General features: G+C 41.5%; 1 protein-coding gene across 2 annotated transcripts in view; it reads left to right on the forward strand.

Moving 5' to 3' along the window:
* Nucleotides 1-14,205, forward strand: part of FMN2 (formin 2) — a 154,752-nt gene that overhangs the window by 46,773 nt on the left and 93,774 nt on the right. For both annotated transcript variants that reach the window (XM_033144343.1, XM_033144344.1), the window contains one exon: nucleotides 12,448-13,958. In XM_033144343.1, coding sequence (XP_033000234.1) covers nucleotides 12,448-13,958 — 1,511 coding nt within the window. The remainder of the gene's footprint in view (nucleotides 1-12,447; nucleotides 13,959-14,205) is intronic.

Here is a 14,205-nt window from a genome sequence, read left to right on the forward strand (position 1 = left end):
GGCAAAATACAGGGCAGGGCCATTAGGGGGCACATTTTTTCCCATCTGGTGCTGAAGTGACTTCAAAGCCACTCATTACAATCTATTGCAGCCTAACAGGATGGCCCCTCTGGAAGCTGTCACACATGCATGCATGCATGCATGCACGCACGCACGCACACGCGCGCACACACATGAATTTGTAAATCTGTCTGTGCTTGGCTACCTAGAACTTAAATACATGACCTTTCACACACCCTTTCTAATACATACATTTGGAGAGGATCCCTAACTTGGCAGAGAGAGGGGAAAACCTGAAATACAGAACAAAACTGTATCAATACAGGGTGTAGCCTTTTACACTGAAATACAGGACGATCCTGTATTATACAAGACAGGTGGCAACCCTATCCACACTGCCCAAAGTTCGCAGCTGCCCCACCACCACCCTGCAAACTTTTTCTAACAGAAAGAAACTGGGACCAAGTTTCCTTTAGGCAGTATGCTTCCAAGTATGAGTTTCTGGAAACCACAGAAGAGGAGAATGCTATTCTGCTTAGGTCCTGCTTGTAGGTTTCTCAAAGGCCTCTGGTGGGCCACTGTGAGAACAGGGTGCTGTGCTAGATGGGCATTTGGCCTGATCCAGGAGGCTACACTTCTTTTTTGAAATGGGAGGATAAGTGAGAATGAATGAGAGAGGCAAGAAGGCAGGGGAAACAACAGCGAAAGAATGAGAGACAGGGAGGAAGAGAAAATGAGGAAGAAATAAAAATGGATGTTCCCTGCCAGTAATTGAGAGGGAGTACAATGGGACAATCGATCTTATTTGGGGATAACCAATAGTTAGAGAGTGAGACTCCCAAATAAACTAGGTGACTAGGATTTGTTTTCTGTGACAGTGACAAAATGTCTATTGTCCCTCTACAATGTGTACAGTATATACCGTATTTTTCAGTCCATAAGACGCACCGGACCATAAGACACACCTATTTTTTAAAGGGGGAAAACAAGAAAATAAATATTCTGCCTCAAACCTGGTGACAGTGGCTGCGGAGGAGGAGAAAGCAGCTTTTGAGCTGCACGTTCCTCTGCAGCCGCCAATGCCAACGCCACCAGCAAAGGGGCGGGGGGAATGTTCCTCCCCTGCCCCTTTGCCGTTGGCTTTAAAGCCAGCTGGGGAGAAGGGGAGGACGCTATGGTCCGTCCCTTCTCCCCAGCTGGCTTTAAAGCAAGGAGGGGGGCAGAACCGCTAGTGCTGTACACAGCATCAAAGCGGCTCTCCCCTTCCAGGCCGCTAGGTCCCGCCTCCCCGCCTTTTGCTGCATTCAGCGAGATGCGGGCGGAGGCGACCAGCATAGCAGATGCTTCTGGATCCTCCCCACAGCCTCCGTTGTGGGGAGGATCCAGCAGCATCTGCTCCGCTCCCCGCTGCTGAACCCCTCCGCCGCGTTTGGCGGGGGCAGCAGCAGAGATGCTACTGGATCCTCCCCATCTCCGCTGCTGCCCCCCCGAACGCGGCGGGGGGGGGGGAGGCAGCAGGCAGCATAGCAGATGCTGCTGGATCCTTCCCGCAACCTCCATTCACAAAAGCAAGCCTGTTTTTGCGAACAGAGGTGGCGGGGAGGAACGAGCAGCATCTCCTCCGCTGCCCACCACCGCCTCTCGCTGCTTGCTTAACAGTGAGCCTTTGCTCCATAAGATACACCAACATTTTCCCTTACTTTTTAGGAAGGAAAAGATGGAGTGAAAAATACGGTAAATGGTACAAGGTTCAGTTTATATTTATTGTTACGAAGGCTGTTGGCCTACCAAGTTCAATCCTTACAGCCTTGCTTTCTGTTGGCCTAGCTGAGGCCACCCTATGTTGAACTGAACCCTCCAGAAGTCTAGTAATGAAATGATGAGTCTTGCTGTGGGCCTTTTGGCTCACTGTGCTTCCCAAATTTTATGCTCTTCTCTGAAGCTGAGACAGTGCATCTTTCTCCTTACAGGGAACAATGCATGAGCTCACCTTGGATAGTTGAAGAAAATGGCAGCAGAAGAACTGCAGCTCACCTGTTCTTACCCTACCATGTTAATTTTGAATGTCTGAAGCCGATATGAGTCCTTAGTTCTTCTGGCATTTGCAGGTCAATTCACAAAAATACAGTGATCCTGCAGTATACAAATCATATTGTGTTTCCATTATAGCTGTCTGGCTTCATTTTGCATTATTATCTAGTTTTCGGCTTGCTTTTTAAAATGATTGCCCCATCCCAACCAAGGTAATCTTTATATATCAAGTTCTTGCTGTATTCCAGTTCCAGAAACTGTCCCATAGTGACCGAGTTTATAAATACCTTTTTGGTTACAGATATGAAATTCCTTCACAAGCCAAATACCTGTCATGAAAAAAAGAAGTTATGAATGTGCCATAAAGCTTCCAAATGCATATTGTTCTTCTCAGATTATAGGCCCTGTTGGAACCCATGGTACCTTCTTTGGATTTGCCAGTTTTTAGACACTGAAGACAGATTTATCCTGTATGATTTATTTATGTATTTTCCAGGAATATGAAAATAAAATGTTGACTTTAGAAATCTCTAGTGAGCAAGGCTTTTTGGAACATAATGTTAAAAGCTTTCTGCTCCGTCAGAAGCCTTTAAGCAGGGCCTCTCTTATTTTTTTATTTTTGTACAGCACCTAAGAATTGAAGACACAATGCAAAGATTTATATTTTGGCTGCATTATTGTGCACAGTTGAGTTCCCATTGTGTTTGATAGAATATATGTTGAAGTATCATTGTGCAGGGCTCAAGCTTTTAAACTTGATTTTAAGAGCACTTCTAAAAATATTATTTTACTGTTTACCATGAAAATATAAATTATCTCTGTAATGCTGCAGTATGAGGAAAAAACCATCTTACATTTAATAATAATAATCTTAACAGACTATTCGTTCTTTCTAATATAATTAAAATTTGTACTAAGCAGCATCTCCAGAGGCAAATAGTAGCACTGGTGGGGTAGTTTTCAGGAGGAAACTCATGACCGCAATGAGACTCTTTGGTGGCTTTTTCTTCAAAATAAAAGTGGCCATTTTAAGCATGCTATTTTGAAAGCTTGGATTAATGCCATATCTAGATTGGCCTTAAATTGTGCTAATTCACATTGAAATAAATAACTGGAATGTAAGTTAATCAGTGGGTCTTACCGTAAATGTGACTAACAGAGACCTACATTGGCTCCCAGTACATTTCCGGGCACAATTCAAAATGTTGGTGCTGACCTTTAAAGCCCTAAACGGCCTTGGCTCAGTATACTTGAAGGAGCATCTCCACCCCCATCGCTCAGCCTGGACACTGAGGTCCAGCGCCATGTGCCTTCTGGTGGTTCCCTCACTGTGAGAAGTGAAGTTACAGGGAACCAGGCAGAGGGCCTTCTTGGTAGTGGCGCCCGCCCTGTGGAACACCCTCCCATCAGATGTCAAAGAAATAAACAACTATCTGATGTTTAGAAGATATCTGAAGGCAGCCCTGTTTAGGGAAGTTTTTAATGACTGATGTTTTAATGTATTTTTAATCTTTTATTGGAAGCCGCCCAGAGTGGCTGGGGAAACCTAGCCAGATGGGCGGGGTATAAATAATAAATTACTGTATTGCTATTATTATTATTATTTTATTATAGACTGCATATGGGGGAAAGGAAGCAGAGAAGGAGAAGGACTCTGGGATTGACAAAAAAGTACAGTGGTACCTCATGTTACAGACGCTTCAGGTTACAGACTCCGCTAACCCAGAAATAGTACCTCGGGTTAAGAACTTTGCTTCAGGATGAGAACAGAAATCGGGCAGTGGCGGCGCGGCAGCAGCGGGAGGCCTCATTAGCTAAAGTGGTGCTTCAGTTTAAGAATGATTTCAGGTTAAGAACGGACCTCCAGAACGAGTTAAGTACGTAACCAGAGGTATCACTGTAGAAGCATTGGTCTGTGAGAGATTGCTGTTTATTGGGGCATTTCACATGGCAACATCATGCAGGAAGTATGATTTAACAGATATTTCGAGTGGCCAAATGATCCACCCTATTTTTCAAGATGATTTAAGGTTCCAATGTACAACCTTAATGTCTCCAGTGCTGTATCATTTATAATTAACCATAATCACTCTAGATATTTAAGTGTTATATAATTTATAATTAACAAATGTATCTGTGAGAATCCCATATTGATTCCTAGCACAATTTTTTATTGCAGTTGAATCAGATAGGCTAACTGAACTGAACTAAAGCTGAATCAAAAAACGCCATAAACTTAAGAGAATGCCTTAAAAGAAACCGATCTGTAGAGTCTTTGTTCAAACACTAGATGGCAGCTACAGATTTAGAAAAGAGTTCCTCAAATCCGATCTACATTGTTTTTCCTCTGTAAAATTTGATATTTCTCAATGGGAATACGTATTTATCTGAGTCAGACATTGGTGGCTGCCTGAATTAGTGCAGTTCTGTCTCTGTTCAGTCATCATGATTGGTAACTTGTCTTGAAACACTATTCCCGTAATATGGGGAAGGAATGGCCAAGTTGTCTAGAGTACCTGTCCAGTGTGCACAACTACACACAAATTTGTTTATTTAAATTTATTTAAAATGTTTATACCCTGCCTTTCCTCAGCAATAACAATTTTAAAAACAGGTTGACAATAACGAAATAAAGCAGCCATAAAACACTAAAATGGAGGAAAAGGATAAAAAAATACAACTATCAAAAATAATTTCAGCATAATTTATGGTCCAAAAGCCTTCCTAAAAAGGCTGTTTTTTAAACAGCATGCAGAAGGTCATTACAGAGGGTATGGCACAGTGCTCCGTCAGGAGACAAAGCCAGACTGTAGCCATTGCAAAGGCTCTTTCCTTGGTCCCAGCTAGGTGTATGAGACACATAGGATGGTGTAATCATTTAAGTTGCAAGGGATAAGGGTAGCACTGCAGTCTAAACCACTGAGCCTCTTGGGCGTCCTGACTGAAAGGTCAGCACTTCAAATCCATGCAACGTTGTGAGCTCCCGTTGCTCTGTCCCAGCTTCTGCCAGCCTAGCAGTTCGAAAGCACACCAGTGCAAGTAGATAAATAGGCACCACTGTGGTTGGAAGGTAAACAAGCGTATCCGTGTGCTCTGGCTTCCATCACAGTGTTCTGTTGCTCCAGAAGTGGTTTATTCATGTTGGTCACATGACCCAGAAAGCTGTCTGTGGACAAACGCCAGCTCCCTCGAGATGAGCGCCACACCCCAATGTTGCCTTTGACTGAATTTAACCATCCAGGGGTCCTTTACCTTTACCTTTACCTAATCATTTAAGCGGGCTGGAAGCTTCATACTGGAAAATGTCATATGTCTTTGTTCCAGACCATTTTTGTAAAGTAGAAAGATGTCTGCATTGATGCAAAAGAAACACAAGCCACCTGTTGTGTTTTACATGCAACACTCTGGATTACTGTGGGCATGTGAAGTCATGCTGTCATTTGCCAGCTGTTTAACTCATGCATGTTAAGCATTTATATGCTGCTGCTGCTGCTGCTGCTGCAAATTTCAATATCAGTTACTTGTTGCTGTTTAACTTTTAATTACTCTAAGATGGCTTAGGGTGATTATAACAGAGAAATGACTGGGCTGTTTGAAGAAATGGTGAATCTTACCAGGGATCGCTAAGGCGATGTTTTCTTGCCATTCTTTCATGGTTACTCATATAGTACTTAAAATATAACAATACTGGTTAAAATCAGATAATAGATAGCCATTGTCATCTAAGGAAGGACTTAGCTCAGCGATGGAGCATGCAAAAGTTCAAAACACAGCACTGCCAGGAAAGGCTGAGAAAGACCTCTGTTGAATATCTTGGAAAGCAACTGCCAGCTAGTGTTGACAGTATTGAGCTAGATGGACCAGTGATATGACATAGGTTGCTATGTTCAGAATTGTCTGAAAATGAATGTACTTGTAGTGGTTGAATCTTGCTTTTACCAAGTATGTTGCTTTCTTTTCTCTTTACTGTTCCCAAACTTTTAAATCGCCCATTTCTTAAAACATAATTTTCATGGGCATCAGAATAATAATAATAATAATAATAATAATAATAATAATAATAATAATAATAATAATAATAATTTATACCCCGCCCATCTGGCTGGGTTTCCCCAACCACTCTGGGTGGCTTCCAACAGAATGTTAAAATACAATAATCTATTAAACATAAGCAAATATAAGGTTGCTATACATGAAGTCTGCTCTAATTTGCCCCCATTGCTTTTCACACAGCTCCATGCATAGTCCTCTTTTGCATACTCCTAGGATTAAGTATAGGACTGCTGATATATTTTACTGATAGTATATTTCTTTGCCAAAGGAAAGAAGCAACTACAGTTATCTCCTCATAGAAATAAAAAAAAATGTTGACTACTGGTTAATTATAATTAAGTTCAAAGAAAACTGCCTATTTTACTAATGTTTCAACCTGTGGCAATCAGTGCTTATTAATTATCTACATGGGAAGATCTGAGTATTGTATTTAAATCACTTAGGATAAATTATCCACATACTGAAATTAGTATTGCTGGGTATTTGAGTATGAGAACTGGAGGATTTGATAACCAAGATGAAGAGATGAAATCAACAGAAAGAGGGAAAGATTGTGGTTTTCTTTGTGAGAGAAACGCATATAGAACTGGCCAATATTTGAGATTCTTAACAGAATAAAATTCGGGACATTGAAAGTTGCAGAAACATATTTGTTATATAGACACAAGTACCAGCTACAAAACTTGGTTGTGCTGCCAATGTGGGAATATAAGTATTTTATACTGTTCTTTGCAGTTCTCTATAAGTTAATCAACATCTTTAACTTCTTAGCTAAATAATACCTTCATACTGAGGTTATGAATAGGAAGAGGGTTTTCAGGAACAAAGAGCTGAGAAACAGATGGATACATCTGAGAGTTTATGCCAATATGAAAACTGAGGGCACCTGAAAATTGTAGTTTGTGTTTGTGTGGACTAATTTCCAGAGTAGTGTATGAAATACTTGGACAACTAAAATGAAGGTGGTGATAGCCAAAACTATTCTAACCTTTCCAAATGTTTCTAGCATCTGTTGCGCATTTGATTACAGCACAAAGGTATGCAATGGCCGAAGAGTAGAGGGTCTGATTCCCAGAAAGCTGCAGGATGGGGCACTGACATGCATCTGGGTAGAGCATCATAAGAGCTATACCCATATGAAGGGCTTAATTCATACCTGGAGGAAGGCAGTATGCAGGGAGGCTTCTAGGCTCTTTGCATTCTTGATAGAATCTCAAAGCCAGAATGGATAATAATTTAATTATGAATTGAATTTGGAGGATTGCCATCTCTGTTTACTGTATTTATTTTATTTAGTGAAGTAATGAAAAACTATTTTTATTTATATTTCGAAAAGGAGAGTACTTAAAACGTTCCGAGGAAATGATATAGCTGTTGGGTGGAGATCTTTTGTTTCAGTGCCAGACATATGGTACTTGTCTGTTTCCTGTGCAGGATAAACATAAATTTCTAACTGGCTAATAAGGGTGGATTTGCATATGCATTCCACATGCCTAAACTCCTAGGCATGATATTAGGTACGTATGCCATGATGCATGTGGATTTGTATCACAGGTGTCCTCCCCAGTGTTTTTCTAGAGAACAACAAGGTAGCTGGGCAAATTACCTGGGCAAGCTCAATGCACGTGGAAAGATGCTTTGACTCTAACAGCACAGATCATCTAGGATACCATGCATCAAGACATAAAGCAACTTGTGTTCTGCATTACAGACAAACAATCAAGAAATGAAATCAGTGCTTCCCCCTAATGGAGAGATTTAATAGATGATTGATTTTTCAGGCTGATTTCCCAGCCAACTTGGTATGCAGGAACCCACAGTGGTTGACAACTGCCTGCCAAGGCAAATTTGAAACTAGTGATTCTGCAAAATTGGACTTTTCTGTCTGTACACAGCATTTGTTATATCCAGGCAAGCCTTCTTTATTGCTCCTGGAAGCAGCTCTTAGCTTCTCTGCATTTCGCAATGCAGAGTAACGAGGTGGGTTTTATTTAATTTTCCCAGAGCCAGTCTTTTCTATCAGTGCTTTCGTATTTTGCCCACCTTTGGTATATCACTAAACATAACCTGTCGTTGCGGGCTCTATCTCTAGGGAAACGAAAAATGTGGTGTTTGTATTGTACCAGAGTAGACAGACATAATTATACATAATGTTAAGTATAGTCAATGTGATATACAGAATGGATTGGATCCAGAGATGTGCTGTGCGAGCAGAAAGCAATTTCCACTTTAGCAAGATTGTCCTGCCAAATTCTCCTGATTTCCCTGTCCCACTTTGTTCCCCCTTTCCCGTTGCCATTCCAGGCTTTAAGGGAGCCAAGAGGGTTGTAGTGGTGGGCAAACAGCCAGGATGGCCAGTGAGGAGCAAAGTCTTTTGCTTGCTCATCTTTAGATCCAATCCAAATAGTAATTCAACTACATCAAAATAGTTGCTTCCTCCTGCACCACCATTCTGCCAGTCACTCCAGTATATCTTCATGGCAGAGATTTAGCTTGAGCTCTGTTTAGGAATCTCTTATTTATACTGAGGCTTCACTCATCCTGGAAAACAGAGATTTATTTGAAGGCATTTCCTCCAGCATTATCTGGTTTAAACCTTGCTGTAAATGCCAGCATCTTTATTCTTATGTGTGTCTGGCTTTATAAAATCAAGGAGTGTGTGCACATAGCAGAGAACCTCAACTTTTTCACATGGGTGATAGATTTGCACTGTCTTAAGTGACAAGCTGAAAGGCCTGCTCCATCCCCAAAATCAAAACGACCAGCTTTTCAAAACAGAAGTAACTTAGTTTAACTGTTTGATTACATAAGTGGATATTGAATATTATTGCTGTTAAACTTTAGAAGTACTTTAAGGCTCCTAGAGACTTTGATATCTACAAAGGAGACCTGAGAGATCAACGTCTAATTTTAACCAGACAAAAGAAACTGTCTTCAATTAGAAATGCCATCTTTTATGTGCCTTATTATTTAATAATAATTTCTTTTATGTTGGAATTGGTTAGTATGGGTATTATAAAATTAAAGAATGTGGCCAATCCAGTATTTGCCTCTTTGGCTGAACTCAGAGGGGGGGAATCTGTCTTTCCACAAATGAGATTTTTAGATAGTGTAAACTGAATTAATCTTTGTAAAGGACATTCTAGAAGTTATCTCAAAAGCAAGCCAATTTGTATGTAGAAGGTCATTGTCTTGTTTTTCTTTTCTTTTCTTGAAGCAGTCCTTTCATCTCCTTGGTGGATAGATAGGTTCTAAGAAAAATTAAAAGAGTCAAGATGTCCTCTCTGTGAAAATAAAATATTGGAAAAGATTGGGGGGGGGGCCTAAAACAAAACTCTTAGAACCAGTAACCAAGCAAATAATTAGTTTGTGAAACAAATTCTACTAAAGCCCTTTCCCACATTTTTTTAGAAAACTATTTAGCTCAGGTGTTTAGATTGCTCTGGCATTTTTTCAGCCCCAGCCCTTTAAATATTACTTTAATATTAATACCCATTTAATGGATAAGTTAATAGACTACTTCTAACTGTTTTGAGAGTTGGATACCAATGCAGATGGTTGTATTAGTCCACTCTAATGGTTATATAAGGAGGCACCCACTTTTATTTGCATGTTGAATAAAGTTAGAGCATAACATTACTTGGTCATGATTTGATTTGATACCCAATTTGTGGTCTTTGTTGTTGTTCAGTCGTTCAGTCGTGTCCGACTCTTCGTGACCCCATGGACCAGAGTACGCCAGGCACACCCATCCTCCACTGCCTCCCGCAGTTTGGCCAAACTCATGTTAGTAGCTTCGAGAACACTGTCCAACCATCTCATCCTCTGTCGTCCCCTTCTCCTTGTGCCCTCCATCTTTCCCAACATCAGGGTCTTTTCTAGGGAGTCTTCTCTTCTCATGAGGTGGCCAAAGTACTGGAGTCTCAGCTTCATAGAAATCCTGAAAATGAAACCTTCATGTTTTACACTGTGCCTTTTTGCTATGTAGGCAATAGGACTTCTACGGTTCTGGTTTCAGCTGTGTTTTACCTGTCAACTGACATGGACCCAGCATGGGCTCATCCTAGATTTGTTTGAGTTTGGGACTGGAGGAACTGAAGGAGCATAAAAGGCAACAAAGCTTTGTTCTTTTGGGGCCACAGTAGCAATATTACCATTTTCACATCGTCCGTGAGTTTTCATAGCAATGGATTGCCCATCCATTTGTGGCAGGTTTATCTTGGAAATAGTTTATTTTTTATTTTATCTATTGTATTTTTTTATTTATATACTTTTATTTAAAAACATAGTTTGAAATATATAGTCACAAAAGCAATGCAGCTTAAATCCCTCAAACCAGCTCATCTGTTCCAAACAGCAGTGTTTTAGTACTGGTATATAAGCAATGAGATAAATAACCTTTTGAACTCCTGGCATATGCTTGTGTGTCACCTCTATAATCCTGTTCTTTTATTTTTTATTAAAACAACAACTCTCTCTCTCTCACTCTCTCATTCTCTCTCTGCTTTACATGAAGGCTAGGAAATAGTTGCTGGGTTAAATATTCTCATACCTTTCCCTTCATAAACAATGGTATAAAGCTAAACTTTCAGATGAAAGATGAGTTTGAGCTTTTGCATTTAATTTGGAAAGCCCCTTCATTAATGTTGATTGTTTACCTCTTTTTTTACATTAATTTGAAGTGTCAGCCTATAAACATTGCAGTCTTTGGAAACAGCCTTGTTTGTGAAACAAATTCCTACAAGTTTGTGGTTTTATAATCATTTTCTGCTTATGAATTCCAAAGGAGTAATCACATTAGTCCACAAGCAACAAGACACACTTGTAGTATTGGGCCCAACTCCCGTCAAGATGGGAGTGAAGCGGAGGCAGAGATGAAGGAAGGGAAACAAGTCCAGCAAGGTCAGAGTCTCCCAGTTGCTCAGGCCAGCAAGCAGCCCACACCTGGAAGCCTTTATAAGGGCCAGGAGAGAAGAGGCTTGAATTGCTAATCTGGCTGGTCCCCCTGTAGTTCACTCCTTCGAACACAAACAGGTAGGTACACACAATCAGGAATCCTTGCAGACATAACACAGGAGGACCCAGGTTCAAGGCCCTCTGCATGGGAACATTCTCTGTTGGGTAGAAGAATTGAGCAAGTACAGCAAGAAGGATATCCTAAGCAACCTATATGCAGTTGGAAGTAGCATGTGGATCAGGCATTACTGGTTATTTTCCCACAGGTTTTTGGTAGAAAATGCCCCAGTTCTCAATGAAGTTGGCTGTTGCGGATGGAAATTCATCCACAATAAACTGCCTGATCTCTAATGTGCCTCTCATGTTTCTGGCTGTAGATGTCAAGGATTAGATGTGTCTTTTCTGAAGCTTTTATGATATATTATACATCGATCAGCATTAGTGCTGGCTGACATTCCGTCTTGTTTTCTTTTTTTATGTCTTTCTAACAAAGTGAATACAAATGTCTGTTTTCCCCCTGAAACAAAAACACCCCCACCCCATGATTTTAATTGGAAACTTAATGAATGAGAAACTGGCACAAAAAGCTGTAATTGGAGAAATAAACTAAGTTATCCTTTAGTCTCTTTCCATCGTACTGTTTGGAGCCTTGGATAGTTGTTCTTTGGCTATTTTCAAACATCACAATTCAAAGTGGCTCCAGTGGTAAACACAGGCTTACTTTGGCATTCCTATAGCCCTTCATTTGCTCCAGGGTGAGTGATCTCAAGCAACTAATGCATGGATGTTAATCAATCAACATAAGCTTTACTTTTATGGCAGAAGGAACACATGACTAGTCTTCAATACCATTTGGGATATAGATGCTGTATGTCTGTAATGCTTTTATCTGATCAGCTTGGTGAAATCCAGTCTCCATGAAAGACCAGAAACAAATTCCAATTACCCGAATTGGGGCCACATTATGAGTGACTCTCCTTGGCTTCCATTCAGGAATCTAGTGAATCCGCAGATTTAATTATACAAGCCTTTAAAAAAAATCATCTAGTTTCTACCTCTTGTTGCAAAGCTTAAAAGGTCCATGTGATGTTTGTGTCAAAGTTATGAGAAAGAGAGAGAATATTTGGAATGTAGACCTCAAAACATGCAAAACCACAGTTTCTTTTGTAATGCACCTAAAAGCAGGTATCTGCATCATACAGAGCAGATGAGCAACTTTTTAGAATGAATGTGTGAAGTAGCCCTAAATGGTTATATCTTTCCAATGTTCTGACGTATTCACAGAGTTGTAATTAATTTTTATAGTTCCATCTTAAGTCTCTGTGAACATTCTCTCTCTCTGCTGGAAAATACCACATTTTCTTTTTTTATGTTGACTTTTCTTATCTTTTTCTTTTTCCTCCGTAGGAAGATGTTGCAATGAAATCGGAAGAGCGGGCAAACGAAATTCAGCGACTTGAGCAGACCATACAGGACCTGAAAACAAAAATTGCAGAGTTAGAGAAACAGTTTCCAGCAGCAGAGGTGCTGATTTCTAGTAGTAGTCGGTGGAATGAGAGCACGCAGCCAACGCCTGAAGGATTCTCTAATGCAACTCTTCAAGAACATACATTAGGTGCCCTTCCCAAAACTATAATTACAAAATCTGTGCAGACTTCACCAACAGATGATTGTTTAACACACACAATGCCTTCAGCCAACACACTGCCACAAGCACCTCTGCACCTCAAAGGGGATCAACATCAAGGGCCAACTCAGCCATTGCCAACACTTGAGCCACAACCCACCTTTTGCTCTGAAATATCTTTAGTTCTGTCTCCAAAACGGATTTCGGTACAGTTGGATGGTGCCCAGGAGAAACTAACTACGTCACAACTTTCAGGACCTGATGCTCATTTGTCATCACCTTTGTGTCAAGAGGAATTGGTATCATCAACTTCCCACCCAGCTCTAAGCACTGAAAGTATTTCTTGCAGTGAACATTCCCCTTCCTTATCCTCTCATCCCACTTCTGGCTTGCCCCATGGACTGTCAGCTTCCCTGCCTGGAGCAGGAGACTTATTTTTAACTTCATCCACATCTAGTTCATGTGTACTGTCTTCGTCGTCCCTACCTGCCTCAGGGTATTCCCTGACTTTGCCTGGCGCAATGCCACCTCCTGCCCCACCATTGCCTGTTGAAGGGATTCCTCCTCCACCACCTCTGCCTGGAATGGACATGCCTCCACCTGCTCCTCCTTTGTCTTTTGCAAGCATCCCTCCTCCGCCTCCTTTGCCTGGAGCTGGAATGCCTACAGGCATCCCACCTCCACCACCTCTTCCTGGAAGGGAAATGTTACCTGCTCCCCCACCTTTGCCAGACATTGGAGTGCCACCACCTCCACCTTTGCCAGGAGCAGCTATTCTCTCCCCCCATCTTGTGCCAGCTGTGGCAGCTCTACCAGGAATGGGAGTGCCACCACCTCCACCTTTGCCAGGCATGATGGCACCTCCCCCTCCCCCTCCTCTACCAGGAATGGGAGTGCCACCACCTCCACCTTTGCCAGGCATGGTGGCACCACCACCTCCCCCTCCTCTACCAGGAATGGGAGTGCCACCACCTCCACCTTTGCCAGGCATGGTGGCGCCACCACCTCCACCTCCCCCACCTTTGCCAGGCATGAGTGTACCACCCCCTCCCCCACCTTTGCCTGGTGCAGGAGCTCCCCCTCCTCCACCACCACCATTGCCTGGTATGGGTGTGCCACCTCCTCCACCTGCTGGCCTTCCACAGCTTCCTGGGTTTCTTCCCCCTCCCTTGCCAACTGGTTTATTTGTAATGGGGATGCACCAGGAAAAGGGTAGCAGGAAACATGCAATAGAACCTTCTCGACCAATGAAGCCTCTTTATTGGACAAGAATTCAGCTTCATAATAAAAGGTAACAAACAACAGAATTATTCGGTTGGTAGTTTTTCCAATCAGATCATGTTATACTAAGAACTGAAAAATATCAGCATCCCAAAGTCAATGTCCACCCCCAGCATTATATACTGAGAAACCATGTTTTATAATGCTTAATTTTTTTGTACTTGTTTTTATGTGCTTTGAGAGAACGTTAGGAAGAAGTGTTTTGCTGTGTATTTTAATAGTAAAAGTTACCAGGTGGCATAGACCGTATTTGGCTT

Source organism: Lacerta agilis, chromosome 3 (genome assembly GCF_009819535.1).
Source record: "Lacerta agilis isolate rLacAgi1 chromosome 3, rLacAgi1.pri, whole genome shotgun sequence".
Taxonomy (NCBI): domain Eukaryota; kingdom Metazoa; phylum Chordata; class Lepidosauria; order Squamata; family Lacertidae; genus Lacerta; species Lacerta agilis.